This window comes from Pleuronectes platessa, chromosome 2 (genome assembly GCF_947347685.1).
Source record: "Pleuronectes platessa chromosome 2, fPlePla1.1, whole genome shotgun sequence".
Classification (NCBI taxonomy): domain Eukaryota; kingdom Metazoa; phylum Chordata; class Actinopteri; order Pleuronectiformes; family Pleuronectidae; genus Pleuronectes; species Pleuronectes platessa.
This window is the reverse complement of record NC_070627.1, coordinates 25,459,004-25,472,029: the sequence shown is the minus strand read 5'-3', so window position 1 is coordinate 25,472,029 and position 13,026 is coordinate 25,459,004. Positions and strand designations below refer to the sequence as shown.

Below are 13,026 nucleotides of genomic sequence, written 5' to 3'. Positions count from 1 at the left end.
TCTGTTGTTGCATTGTGTATTATTTTGAGGTAGAGAACAATCAATAATTCATAACTATATTATCTGAGACTAATTATTAATTAAATTATATACATTTTCTCCGATGGGAACTGGTGCCCCTTTTCCATAACAAGTAAATCATCAGAAAACTACAATGAAGACATTTCCAACAAACTGATCTTTAGATATCACATTCAAGTAAAACATAAACATACTTGAGGCCCCTGTGACCTTTTGATCTTTGGCAGCCAAATTCAAATCAGTACATACCAACGTACATCTCGAAAAAATAATTCCCCTGGTCACTCGCTATTTAGCAGGGAGGCAAAAATTACGCTGTGTATGGCTGTACATTATTGTCCTCCTCTGCACCTACCTTGGATCAAAGGCGACTGTCGATTACTGTCGAGTACTGGATGATAATATAAAAGTAGAACACACAAGTAAACCATTCTTAAAGATTCATCATTCAATGTCAATATTTATTTTGTTTTATTTTCGTTAAACACTGGATCCATGGGTGAGGACTCATGCAGACTTGTTAGTCTAAAACAAGATGTTTTTAAATATTTGAAAATTTAAATAAAAGTATGTTTTTCCACAATTGAATACAAAACAGATATTATAAACATCATATACATGTGTTTATTCAAAACACAAAAGTACCATATTGTTGAATTATATTCTACTGTTGAACCTGTATGTTGAAAAGGCAGAGTTTAAAATTATGAATAACAATCCACTGACACCGGAGCCATTCATGCCTCATTGACGATGTTGTGCAAGGAACTCTTCAACCTGGAGGTAAATGTGTTCTAAAGGTATGCTTGGAATCCCTCTGATCTTGATCTCAGTTTGGAATCACATCAAGAAGTTTGCGAACAACTTATGGTCTTCGACTGTACCTGTGACCAGAAACAGTTAGATTAGAACAGAGTATAGTACATGTGTTCACACCTGACATTAGAATAATAATAATAATGATAATAATGATAATGACTTTATTTGTAAAGCACTTATCTAAACGAGGTTACAAAGTGCTGCAAACAAAAGTCCATGGCAAAATGAACAATTGATTATAATAAAAGAAATTCAATTCAGTCCAATTAAAGTTCCAAATCATAACATAATTAGGTCGAGACATTTAGTATGTAGAGAAAACCCAACAGTTCCCATAATGATCAGCACTTTGGCAACTGTGGAGAGAAAAAACTCCCTCATTAACTGGGAGAAACCTCTAGCAGAACTAGACTCAGTGTGGGTGGCCATCTTTCTCAACCGGTTGCGGGGGAGCAGAGAAAATGGGGGAGGTAGGTGGCATAGAGAGAATAGAAAAGAAAGAGAAATGGGGGTGGGGGCTGGGAGAGGGAGAGGGAGAGGGAGAGGGAGAGGGATCAGGAACATCACACTGTGTGTACTGTCGTACTGTGTAGTTTACACAACCCTGACTGGAATTTGTTGAAAAAAGTTACTATTCTCACACTCATCTAGCAGTCGGGTCAGAACCACCTTTTCAAGAATTTTTGATATGAATTTGAGTTTTGAAATGGGCCTATATTTTTGTGGGAGTGATTTGTCAAGATTTGGATTTTGTCATTAAAGGCTGAATGGTAGCTTTCTTCAAATAATCTGGGACTTGGACAGAAGAAAGGGAGCAATTAATAAGTCTAAGAAGGCTAGGGCCAATAGTACTGATTACTTCTTTAAGAAGTGATGTGGGTAGGATTTCGAGAAGGCTTGAGGACGAGCGCATGTGCAGCACAGCGTTCTATGAGGAAAGATTTTATTCATAAAAAAAACTAAAACATGATGTGGTGGCTAATGATGATATTTGGACCACAAGCAAAACAACGCATGGTCTCTGTGAAGAGCATAAAACAAGTCCGCTAAATAGGCCGTCCTTCATATGTGGCACCAGGACACAATTGCGTTCACACAGAGAAAATAATTCGTTCACATGCGTCCCACACCAACTCCTATCGTGGTTCGAGTGATCGATTCTAAAGATGCATTTTCACATTCGAATGCATTCACACCTGCACTTCGTGACACTGACCACTTGTGATCGTATCAGTCAGGATGAATGTTAATCCCAGGTGTGAACAGGGCGTGAGTCATCTCCAAACTAACCAGATCATTTTTTTTCCAGTAACAAACTTAAACTTATTTGTGAGCTGTGCGAGGCGCTTTCCAGATGAAACAGTTCTAGCGTACATAGAGGTAGATCACTTACTGCAGGTAGAAAGTCCTACAAATGAGGCAAGATACACTTGTGATTTTACACTGGTGGGGCTTTGATTTGCAAATTACTAGACCCGAACGATAAGCTTGGAAAACACTGGATCACAAATGCAGGAGTGAAACTTACAGCAGGTTCAAGCTCAGGCAGAATCTCAAACTGTGGTGTGATCCGCTCAAGTGGCTCGACTCTGACACGAAGCTGTTTGTAGGCGCTGCAGGGGGAAAACAAATTCTTAGACATGAAGATAAAGAGCTGTAATAATGGAATAATAATGTCAGGTATAGTTTGCATCTCACCTGATGACTTGGGGTGAGGTGTCAGGTGAAAAATTTAACAAAGACATGTCAAAGAGAGAGGTGAAGTCCCTGGGTTCTACGTCATCCTCTGGTAAACACACTCTGAGCTGCTCTGACAAGAACCCTGTGTCTGGCAACATGGTGTAATCTGTTATCTAGGGGAGAAAAAGGTAAGATTGAGATCAGTTAATTTGAAAGGCAATACAAATGACGCCATTCTCTTATCGAGTGTACATCCTCACCTCTGGGTGTTCTGCATCAATCTGATTCAGCTGGATGTTGTCAGTCATGAGCCACTGGAGCATGACATCCTAGAATGACAATAATAACTGTTTGTGTACAAAAACAGACTCACAGTCCAAAGGAGAGCAGGTAACAACTCTTAACATCTTATGTATTCATTGAGATATTTTGAACTCACCATGATTTTACTGTTCTCTTCTTTGTCGATGTATTGGTCACTGAACATGTGGCACGAACCCAGCACAACCAGTTTGCCAGCCTCCTTCATAAGATACAAGACATCTTTGAATATCACCTCACGTGTATAAATTCATAACTATTATATGTGCTTTGAGTGAGTCTGAAAGCTACATTGAGCCTCTTACCTTTCCTTGATAGAAGGCCAAAACCGGCCTGTTGAGGGGGAAGCAGTCTGAACCAGTAGAAAGAACTGGCATGGCCGGCTTCATCACATTTAGTGTGGCACCGTATGGGTACACAAATGTCAGAGCCCTACACAAACAAACAGAATCGCATGCATTCAGTAAAGCTCCCAAATCATATTCCAAAATTATAAACTCTTTGGAATGTATATAGACAAATCATTTACTGTGCATTGTTCCCAACATGTTCATCTTCCATGATTCCTGTGACCACTTTGCCAGCAGCCCGACTGATCTCTCTAGACAAGAGGGAAGCAGAAAACTCAGATGTACATCAGCTGGTAGACAATGCGATTACATTTGAATAGACTCTATATTTAAAAACAAACAGGAATTGATTGGAATTTGTTTGCATAAGAAAAAAACACATGTTGCTGCAGCAAACCTGTTCAATACACCATTGGACACAAGCGCCTCCTTAGGGTGGAAGTATTTGTAATACACATTCCTCACAACAGCATCTGCAGCAGACATGGAGAGAAATAAATCACAAAATACATGATTCCATAAAATTCTAATAAAAACACTTCTGACTGTTCTCATATGTCCTTTCAGTAATCTCCACACGCACCATTGTTGACCAGTATTCCAAACTCCTCCAGGAGAAAGTTGATGTTAGTGTCATATTTGATTTCTCCTCCTTCACCGAGCATGACCAGGACGTTTCCTCCTCCATCCAGGTAGTGCTTCAGCACCTCCAGCTGGAAACACGTGGGGACAGTGTCAAAAACATACTTGTGTGAAAACCAGCTGGCAAGTGTTTCACTTCAGCCTCCCCCCTGAGCCTTTTGTTGAATCACATAAGTTGAAAATCGCATCAAATAAAGAAATACAACAAATAAACTGAAATAAGACATCCTGTCATCACCTCTGATGCTGTGAACTTCTCTCTCGGACCTGCAGTGATCAACAACTTGACGTCCTTCAGCTTCTTCGCAGTCAGCTCATGTTTCATGCTGTGGAACACATCAGTTATTGTTCTGTTAAATTACATTAAAGTACTGGACAAGCTCCAGCAAATATTCTAGCCGAAGCGAGTTGTTTGGTTCCAGCTCAACACTTTACTTACCTCTGAATTTCCCCCTGAGCTTGTAGTTCCCTCTGCATTGATTTATATCCATTATTCATGGTGAAAACTTCTCTTTTAGAAGCGTTAAAGATCACGCGGTTGTGCGACTCGCTCTCCATTTTAAAGAATTAAATCACCAAACCCGACTGGTAAACGTTGACTTAGAAACAGGTTTCTCTCTAACAAATTATAGCAATATCAGCTCACAACAGGTTGATTTAGCGAAATTGTTACATTATCGAATACTCAAATATTTATTCTTATATGATCGGTGCATTGACACCAATCCATCTACTACTGTACCTCCCTTTCATTCAGGAAGCAACATCGAAGGTAATATAACAATCCTATGTTCTACATCAAAGGACAGGCCAAATTGAATGATTGGAATTGTATGTACTGAAACTAAGTCCTTGTCACCATCAGGTATTGTGTGTGTGTGTGTGTTATTCTAAATATATTCTAGAAACTAATAGGATAGAATGCATGCCCATTGTGGTATAGTTTCCTTTGTTGTTGCCTGCGCTTGTGTCTCCAGGATGCTTTTCTTCTTCAAACTATTTTGTTCGCTGAACTACAGGAAACTTTCCTAGGATTTTATTGTCTATGGGACAAAAAGTCTTATTTTTTCAGAAAATATATATTGTAACTTTGTTGCCTCAGTAATCACTGTCTCACAAAGCTACAGGTGCAAACAAAATATATCAAACTTTATGTTACATAAAAATAAATGATTTTCTTAATCCAAAAGCTTCGGTTCTACTAATTATATATGTTGGTGACAGAAAATAAGCATTCATTCTGACAGTTAATCAGCCAGGTCAAGTATCAAAACATTTACTGGTTTTAATCTCTCTAATCAACTATTCTTTGTTATATTATATTATTATAAATTCAAAATGTTTGGATTGAGAACCACTGTTTGTACAAAGTAAGCAGTTTAAAGACTAAGATCAAATTAAAAGGTTATGAATACTATTTCATACAATACATTTATATTAGTAAAGGACCTAGTTAAATTTGTTTTCGTTTTCTTAAACAAATTCTTACTTTGAATTTATTTTACACAATCATTACTATATATATAAAATATGAAAAAATGTAAAACAAACATCTGCAACATGTCCAAGCCTGATCTGCCTATGACTTGAGGCTTGGATCTCCCCCGCCTCCTTCAGACTGATGACCTGTTCATTCTCCAGCTGAGTCAATTAACATGCAGCCCCAGATAAAACCCAGCTGGACCTCAGCTGACACTCAAAGGCCCAGGGGAACAATGGAGAAAGCTATCGTGATTACAGGTGAGAAGATTGGTTTTTATTCTGCAGATGAAATTCATTTTAATCTGATCAGATGATGTGTCACATTTTACTTCCTAGATATGAAAAGCTTCGAGTGTTCATCTCCATCGGAGCTTGACAGGAAGTTCTTTGGTGAACAGAGTTTGATGTTGTCTTTGTCGCTGGAGCAGCTGTCCACGTCCAGGGCATCAAATGAAACGATGGCTGATGGATCTGACTCCAGGCTGTCGAGCCTGGGTTTTCTCTGCCTCTCATCAGACCCCCTTTCTCCCACTGTGACAATTTCAGTGAACAACCTGAATACTCAAGAGAAGGACAACAGTCACCTGGCCGTTCCTTTACAGGGAAGGTCCTCCACTCCCTACGTGTTCCTTCAGAAGCGACAAAAGGCTGCTTTGTCTGACCAGTCGTTCAGTGATCTCGCTGCCTCTCAAATGTCATGGGATGTGTCTCTGATTAAATCAGAGAGCAACAGCCCAAAACCGTTCATTGAGTCCAGCACTCTGGATTCAACATTGAGTCCGAAACCCCCGTCTACACAACCTTCACTGGCTGAAGTTTCCCCCTGAAAGTAAAGATTGTCTATGGCTGTACCTTGTTTTCCTCTACACCCACCATGGAGCCATGATGACTCAGTGTGAATCTTAGAAGTACTGGATGATATAAAAGGTACAATGCTCAACAACAGTTGTTAAAGATTCATCATTGTATGTGTTTGCAACATCCATTCATCTTGTTTTATCACAGGATCCATGTGGACTCAATGTAGAGCTGTTTGTCTACAATACTGTTTTTAAAGATTTGAATATTTAAATAAAATTGATAACTTTATTTGCTTTAGTTTATTTTAACTGATTTTTACATATTTGCATACAAAAGGGATATAAAGATGATTAACTTTTAACCGTCGATAAACACAACAGTACCATGTTGACGTGCAAGTCCATGATCCTGTGAATTTTCTTGATCGCTGTAAGAATCAGCTTGGTCATGGAACAGGTGCATCTCAAAATAAAAAGTTCTAGGTGAAGCTTAATAAATATATATTTCTAAAATATCAGGCTTTTTTTTTTTTATATGAAAGTTTCGCTCCTTGACTTAAATTACCGTCATGATTTTTTTTTTTTTAAATTTTTTTTAAAGCTGCACCTGTATATTGATAAGGCAGAGTTGAAGATGTTTCTTGAATCCTCTCACACTGGCGTGAAACGTGCCTCTGTGTCGACGTCGTGCTCCTGCAAAGGGGAAGGGAACGTTTTAGACAAGTCCTTCAAGACAGAAATAAAGTTGCTTGTAGGACATTTCAAAGTTCTCTCTCACCTGATTGAGTTTCTTGAACTCTACAACCTGAAAGAAAATGTGCTCCAAGATGTGCTTGGCATCCCTCTGCTCTTTATCCAACTTTGGAGTCACACCCAGAATTTCCCCACATTTACGCACATAGAACTCCAGATCGTCGTCTGTACCTGTGACCAGAACCAATTGGATTAGAACAGATCATCTTTCTGTGGCCCTGTTCACACCTGGTATTAACAGCAATCCGGAGATATTGATCAAAAAGTTTACAGTGTTAAGTACAGTTTGTTCTTACCTGATATTAAAATGCTCTATATGCAAATAAATTGTATGCATTGGTGTTCGAAGACCAACTTATTTTTACCGTCTTACTATAGAGATGTGCCTGATGATCATGTTTTGTTGGCCAGTCTGAAAGATTTTAACCTTTATTTTTTAATTGTGGTGGCAAATATTGTTAAAACAAACAAATTAACGTAGATGGAGTAAAAACATCTGTAAAGTAGGCGGTCCCAAGATACATTGACATATCTGGGTACGCTTGTACCTGCAATGCTGAACACTTGTGATCGAATCAGTCAGGATGAATGTTAATACCAGGTCTGAACAGGGTGTAAATCATCTTCCAACTGACCAGATAATTATATATTTTTCAGAAACAAACTCACATTTATTGGTGAGCTGTGCTAGCCGCACTTTCTCAGAAGAGAACGTTTCATCCAGATCAAACAGGTCCAACATGGGTGGAGGTAGATCACTTAAGGCCGGTGGAAAGACCTAAAAATGAGGCAAGATCCACTTGTAGGTTAAGACTGGCGGGGCTTTAATTTGCAGATGACTGGAGATGAAGTGTGTTAAACACTGGAACACAAATGTAGGATTGAAACTTACTGCAGGTTGAAGCTGAGGCAGAGGAGTCTCAAACTGTGGTGTGATCAGCTGAAGTGGCTCGTCTTTTACATTAAGCTGTTTGTAGGCACTGTATAAAAATGTTTATTTTTCTTAGACATGAAGATCAAGAGCAGTAATGATGGATTAATGTTGTCGAGTATCGTTTGCATTCTCACCCGATGACTTGGGGTAAGGTGTCAGTTGACAAATTGAACAACGACATGTCAAAGAGAGAGGTGAAGTCCCTGGGGTTTTCATCACCCTCTTGTAAACACACTCGGAGCTGCTCTGACAAGCACCCTGTGTCTGGCAACATGGTGTAATCTGTGATCTAGGGGAGAAAAGGGTGAGATGGAGATCAGGGGCCTGTACTACCAAGATGATATTACCTACTCTGATTTAACTCGGGGTTAACAAACCCTGGTTCAAAGACAGTGATAAAGAATAATACGAAGCTGGATAAGATGTTGTGGAAGTCTGTTGAGTCCGTGTTAACTTATGTGAGTATGTGTGTCTGGGTGCATAGAGTGCATAGTGCGTAAAGCAATCTATATAAACAATTATCATCATTACAGTTTTTCTCAAGAACAAAGTCAAAATTTATGGAACTGGATCCACTTGATCTTCCTCATCACCTGCAGTACAGTAGAAGCTCTCTCTTATGAAAGTGTTAACACTTGTTCATTGGGTTCAAGCATTTACAAACATCTCACACGAAGGCCCTATTGATTTAACAGCGCTAAACAAAAGGAAAACATCTAAGTTGCACACTGTATAATGCATGATTCCTTCTGTATGAATATAATAAACCAGTGTGAAGCTCCTTATTCAGTTATCAGTCTTAATCCACCCATAGAAAGGGTTCACTCTGTGTTAATATTTGCAGGTCATAAATTTAACAAAATGCACTCGGGCAGAAAGAAACCGTCCATATAGCATAGCATTTGGAGAGGCGGTGGTCTAGTGGCAGAAACTTGGACTATGGGCAGAGAAGGTCTGTGGTTCGTCTCTGGTTTGACTCCACGGAGAGACAACAAAAGACGAACCTGGATTGATCTGTCTAAAAATCCAAGAGTCTCCCTACCCTGTCTAGTGCCCCTGAGCAAGGCACCTTACTCCCCCAACATCTGCTCCCTGAGCGCCGTACATGGCTGCTCACTGCTCTGTGTGTACTGCACCAGATGGGTCAAAAGCAGAGATTACATTTCCCTACCTGCATGAGTGTGCCTTTGCATGACTGTGCATGTGTTTGGGACGAATAAATGCATCTTTATATATGTCTTGTCTAAATGTTGACTGTAAGTCTGACATGTCAGAGACTGTTCATGGACAAACTTTATTTGAAAATGTCTCTTTCAACAGAGCATCTGAAAACAGGTTTAAAAATAGTGTAGGTGCAGATGCAGCAGGGTTATATCTTTGTTTCACTGGATTCGTTCTCATGGCGTCTATCCGATAGAAACTTGTGTTCTGTGTGTAGGTGTACAAAAACTGCTCGGCGCCGTGTTAGGTTGCAGCAAAGTTGCCATGGCAGCATACTTTCGGTCAAACCTAACCTCATTCTGTAGTACCAGTTAACCACGAAGTTACTCATGGTGTCACAAAGTTTCCCTTGACCTAACACTGATAAGCCAGTAACCTCGCTTCGTAGTACAGGCCCCAGCTAATTTGAAAGACAATAATAATGACACCATTCTCCCATAGAGTGTCCATCCTCACCTCTGGATCTTCTGCATCAATCTGATTCAGCTGGATGTTGTCAGTCATGAGCCACTGGAGCATGACATCCTAGAATGACAATAATTTACTGTTTGTGCACAAAAACAGACTCGCAGTCAGAAGGAGATGACTACTCTTTAACATCCGGTGTGTTCAATAAGAAATCTTTGAATGTCCAATGGACTCACCATGATTTTACTGTTCTCTTCTTTGTCGATGTATTGGTCACTGAACATGTGGCACGAACCCAGCACAACCAGTTTGCCAGCCTCCTTCATAAGATACAAGACATCTTTGAATATCACCTCACGTGTATAAATTCATAACTATTATATGTGGTGTGAGTATGAAAGCTACATTGAGCCTCTTACCTTTCCTTGATAGAAGGCCAAGACAGGCCTGTTGAGGGGAAAGCAGACTGAACCAGTAGAAAGAACTGGCATGGCCGGCTTTATCACACTCAGTGTGGCTCCGTACGGGTACACAAATGTCAGAGCCCTACACAAACAAACAAATACTTGTGTTCAAAACCAGCTCCCAAATCTAAATAGGAAACAGTACAGCCTATGTAGTTTATAGACAAATCATTTACTGTGCATTGTTCCCAACATTTTCATCTTCAATGATTCCTGTGACCACTTTGCCAGCAGCCCGACTGATCTCTCTAGACAAGAGGGAAGCAGAAAACTCAGATGTACATCAGCTGGTAGACAATACGATTACATTTGAATAGACTCTGTATTTACAAACAAACAGGGATTGATTGAAATATGTTTGCATAAGAAAAACAACATCCCGCTGCTGCAGCAAACCTGTTCAATACACCATTGGACACAAGCGCCTCCTTAGGGTGGAAGTATTTGTAATACACATTCCTCACAACAGCATCTGCAGCCGACATGGAGAGAAATAAGAAAATACATAAAAACACTTCTGACTGATCTCATATGTCCTTTCAGTAATCTCCACGCACCATTGTTGACCAGTATTCCAAACTCCTCCAGGAGAAAGTTGATGTTAGTGTCATATTTGATTTCTCCTCCTTCACCGAGCATGACCAGGACGTTTCCTCCTCCATCCAGGTAGTGCTTCAGCACCTCCAGCTGGAAACACGTGGGGACAGTGTCAAAAACATACTTGTGTGAAAACCAGCTGGCAAGTGTTTCACTTCAGCCTCCCCCCTGAGCCTTTTGTTGAATCACATAGGTTGAAAATCGCATCAAATAAAGAAATACAACAAATAAACTGAAATAAGACATCCTGTCATCACCTCTGATGCTGTGAACTTCTCTCTCGGACCTGCAGTGATCCACAACTTGACGCCATGTAGCCTCTCCATAGACAGCTCATCTTTCATGCTGTGGAACACATCGTTTATTTGTATCTTTTGATTCCCACAGACGCTTCAGACGCTGTTCGACCTGAGGCACGTAGACCAGCACGGCATAAGGAGTTTAGTGTTCCAGCTCGACACTTCACTTACCTCTGGATTTTCCACTGGGCTCGTAGTCTCTTCTGCATTGACTTGTATCCATTGTTGGCCGTGAACACTTCTCTTTTAGAAGCGTTGAAGACTACGCAGTTGTGCGGTTCCCTCTCCATCATTTATTATGTTTAATCCATTCACCTAGAAACAGGTTTAACTCCGAGTTAGATCTCAGATACGCACTGCGGATTCTACTCAACACATTAATCATGTATTAGCTGGCTATGGGTTGAGTTAGCGCGAATATACAAATAAACTAAACCTTTATGAAGAAGCGTCCACCGTGGTGGGCTCGAATTGTTTTAGCAAACCTAGCTAAGATGCTAGTAGCGTTAGCCGTGTAGCTAGTAGCTTGACGTCGTTACCTTCAACGACACTTAAACATTTCGTCTTTTCTGTTTATTTGTTTACAGACAGTGAAGGTAACTACGCGATAACAACATCCACCAACACCTGCGACACCGCGTTACATTTTACTAACAAGTTACCTCAAAGGCTCCATGAGAAGTGATGCATTGTGGGGCAGAATGGTAACCAGAGACGCTAGTCGCTTAGCAACCAGGAAGCGGAGGACAGGATACACTCTCATTGTTTTCAGCAGTGAATGAAACTGTTACACACACAGGACACACATTCAAAATAGCCTGCTTAGAGAGATAATGGATGGAAAACAATATAATTCAAAATATAAAGATTCTATAACACAGCAAAAAATTACAGAGATAAAAAACGGTTGTGTTGTGTAACAAACCCAGAGTCAATCAGTCAGGAGCTTTCTGGGATTACCCCATAATTAACCTTTACTTAGAAGAGATGAGGAATATATAGAGGACATATCGAGGATAAATCTCCCACTGACATCTGAGGCCGTATACTTGGGAGACCAGACATAAGACCTACTGGCATTAGGGACAAATACATGTGCATGGTAAAAAAGCTATAACCAACAGACGACTGGGTAGATGAACTAAAATAAAATCTTGGACAATTGGATAAGATATATGTTGACACCATAGAGTTTGTATAGAGTATTTTTTTGTTATGAAGATAATCTTCTACAAATTGAAGTAAAAAATACATCACCCAGAGGTGCGTTATCTGGCTACAGGTACAGATCTATACAAATATATGAAAAGCGTTTATTTTCATGTGACATGCACAGGGGTATATGTGTATGATGGAGTAATTGTGCAAGAAATGATATAGGTATAAAGATGATGAAGTTGTGCATAAGGATTTTGTGTATGTGACAATGTAAAAGTAATGCATGATGGACGTTAGACAGATAATTTACTCTAATACAGGGGTTCTTTTGCAAGCTTGGCCCCCCCAAAGCTAGGGGTAGTTGGGGACAACAGCTGGAGTGCAGCTGTTTGGTCACAGCCGTGGAAAACTAAGTAATGATACTGATGTGTTATGTATTCTCGTTTCTCCGGTTCGTGCTGCAGAAAGATGGCATGGACTGCCTGATAAACCCCTGTAGTCAGGGGTGGACTGGGACAAAAATTCAGCCCTGGCATTGTCTGTCCAGACCAGCCCACTACATTATCAGCGGACACCACATAGAAGTCCACAAATCTCGCGGCGTCTTCTCTCATGCATACTACTGTTACCACCTAGCTCAAAGATGGCAACAAGAAGGGAGGCCACACACAAACCTCTCAAGCCAAAAGTAAATTTATTTAACTCCAAATCAAGATAGCTCTAACTACGTAGTGGGATGTGTAAAGTATGTTACGCGTCAGTGGTGTTAACAGTGTTTGGATGTGTGAAAATAAGGTGTGATGTATGTTGTAAGGTGCAGAAGCAAAGAAAAACAAAGGCTGAGGGCCCCATGCCCCTGGAAGCAGCCTTTAGATCTGCAGCTGAAGCCCAGCCCAAAAGGGCAGGCCCAGGGTGACGCCCCTGCCAGCTCTACCTGTGTCTGGAAAACAACTCCTCAGGCTCTCACATGTCAAGTGGTCAACCTGAGAAGGACATGGATACATTATAATGTCTCCTATCATCACAAATTAAGTATGATTTCATAAAACATAAAAAATGATAAACTCACCAGACTAG

General features: G+C 40.3%; 2 protein-coding genes across 3 annotated transcripts; both read right to left on the bottom strand.

Annotated features, from left to right (window-relative positions):
• Positions 1-513: 513 nt before the first annotated feature.
• Positions 514-4,371, bottom strand: LOC128454120 (intraflagellar transport protein 52 homolog). The gene is made up of 10 exons (XM_053437357.1): positions 4,072-4,371; positions 3,775-3,904; positions 3,589-3,664; positions 3,371-3,442; positions 3,147-3,273; positions 2,960-3,043; positions 2,781-2,849; positions 2,539-2,693; positions 2,369-2,453; positions 514-905 (listed from the first exon to the last, which is right to left on the bottom strand). Exons 1-10 carry the CDS (start codon positions 4,156-4,158, stop codon positions 867-869), a joined length of 924 nt encoding a protein of 307 aa, XP_053293332.1. The 5' UTR covers positions 4,159-4,371; the 3' UTR covers positions 514-866.
• Positions 4,372-5,490: 1,119 nt separating this feature from the next.
• LOC128454113 (intraflagellar transport protein 52 homolog) lies at positions 5,491-11,518 on the bottom strand. 2 transcript variants are annotated; one of them, XM_053437343.1, is made up of 15 exons: positions 11,454-11,518; positions 10,963-11,106; positions 10,750-10,837; positions 10,453-10,582; positions 10,292-10,367; positions 10,072-10,143; positions 9,851-9,977; positions 9,668-9,751; positions 9,480-9,548; positions 7,937-8,091; positions 7,761-7,848; positions 7,538-7,646; positions 6,894-7,039; positions 6,723-6,808; positions 5,491-5,869 (listed from the first exon to the last, which is right to left on the bottom strand). In XM_053437343.1, the coding sequence occupies exons 2-14, from the start codon at positions 11,082-11,084 to the stop codon at positions 6,767-6,769; spliced, it is 1,308 nt and encodes a 435-aa protein (XP_053293318.1). In that variant the 5' UTR covers positions 11,085-11,106; positions 11,454-11,518; the 3' UTR covers positions 5,491-5,869; positions 6,723-6,766. The 2 variants fall into 2 exon arrangements, with proteins under 2 accessions (XP_053293318.1, XP_053293308.1); XM_053437333.1 differs by lacking the exon at positions 5,491-5,869 and having other exon boundaries at positions 6,397-6,808.
• Between the last annotated feature and the right edge of the window lie 1,508 nt (positions 11,519-13,026).

Coding starts and splice junctions, on each gene's coding strand:
- LOC128454120 (XM_053437357.1), bottom strand. CDS start 4,158: ATGAAACATGAGCTGACTGCGAAGAAGCTGAAGGACGTCAAGTTGTTG. Junction 3,905..4,071: donor AGAAGTTCACAGCATCAGAG/GTGATGACAGGA, acceptor ACGTGTTTCCAG/CTGGAGGTGCTGAAGCACTA. Junction 3,044..3,146: donor TGGCCTTCTATCAAGGAAAG/GTAAGAGGCTCA, acceptor TATCTTATGAAG/GAGGCTGGCAAACTGGTTGT.
- LOC128454113 (XM_053437343.1), bottom strand. CDS start 11,084: ATGATGGAGAGGGAACCGCACAACTGCGTAGTCTTCAACGCTTCTAAA. Junction 9,752..9,850: donor TGGCCTTCTATCAAGGAAAG/GTAAGAGGCTCA, acceptor TATCTTATGAAG/GAGGCTGGCAAACTGGTTGT. Junction 6,809..6,893: donor AGTTCAAGAAACTCAATCAG/GTGAGAGAGAAC, acceptor TCCCCTTTGCAG/GAGCACGACGTCGACACAGA.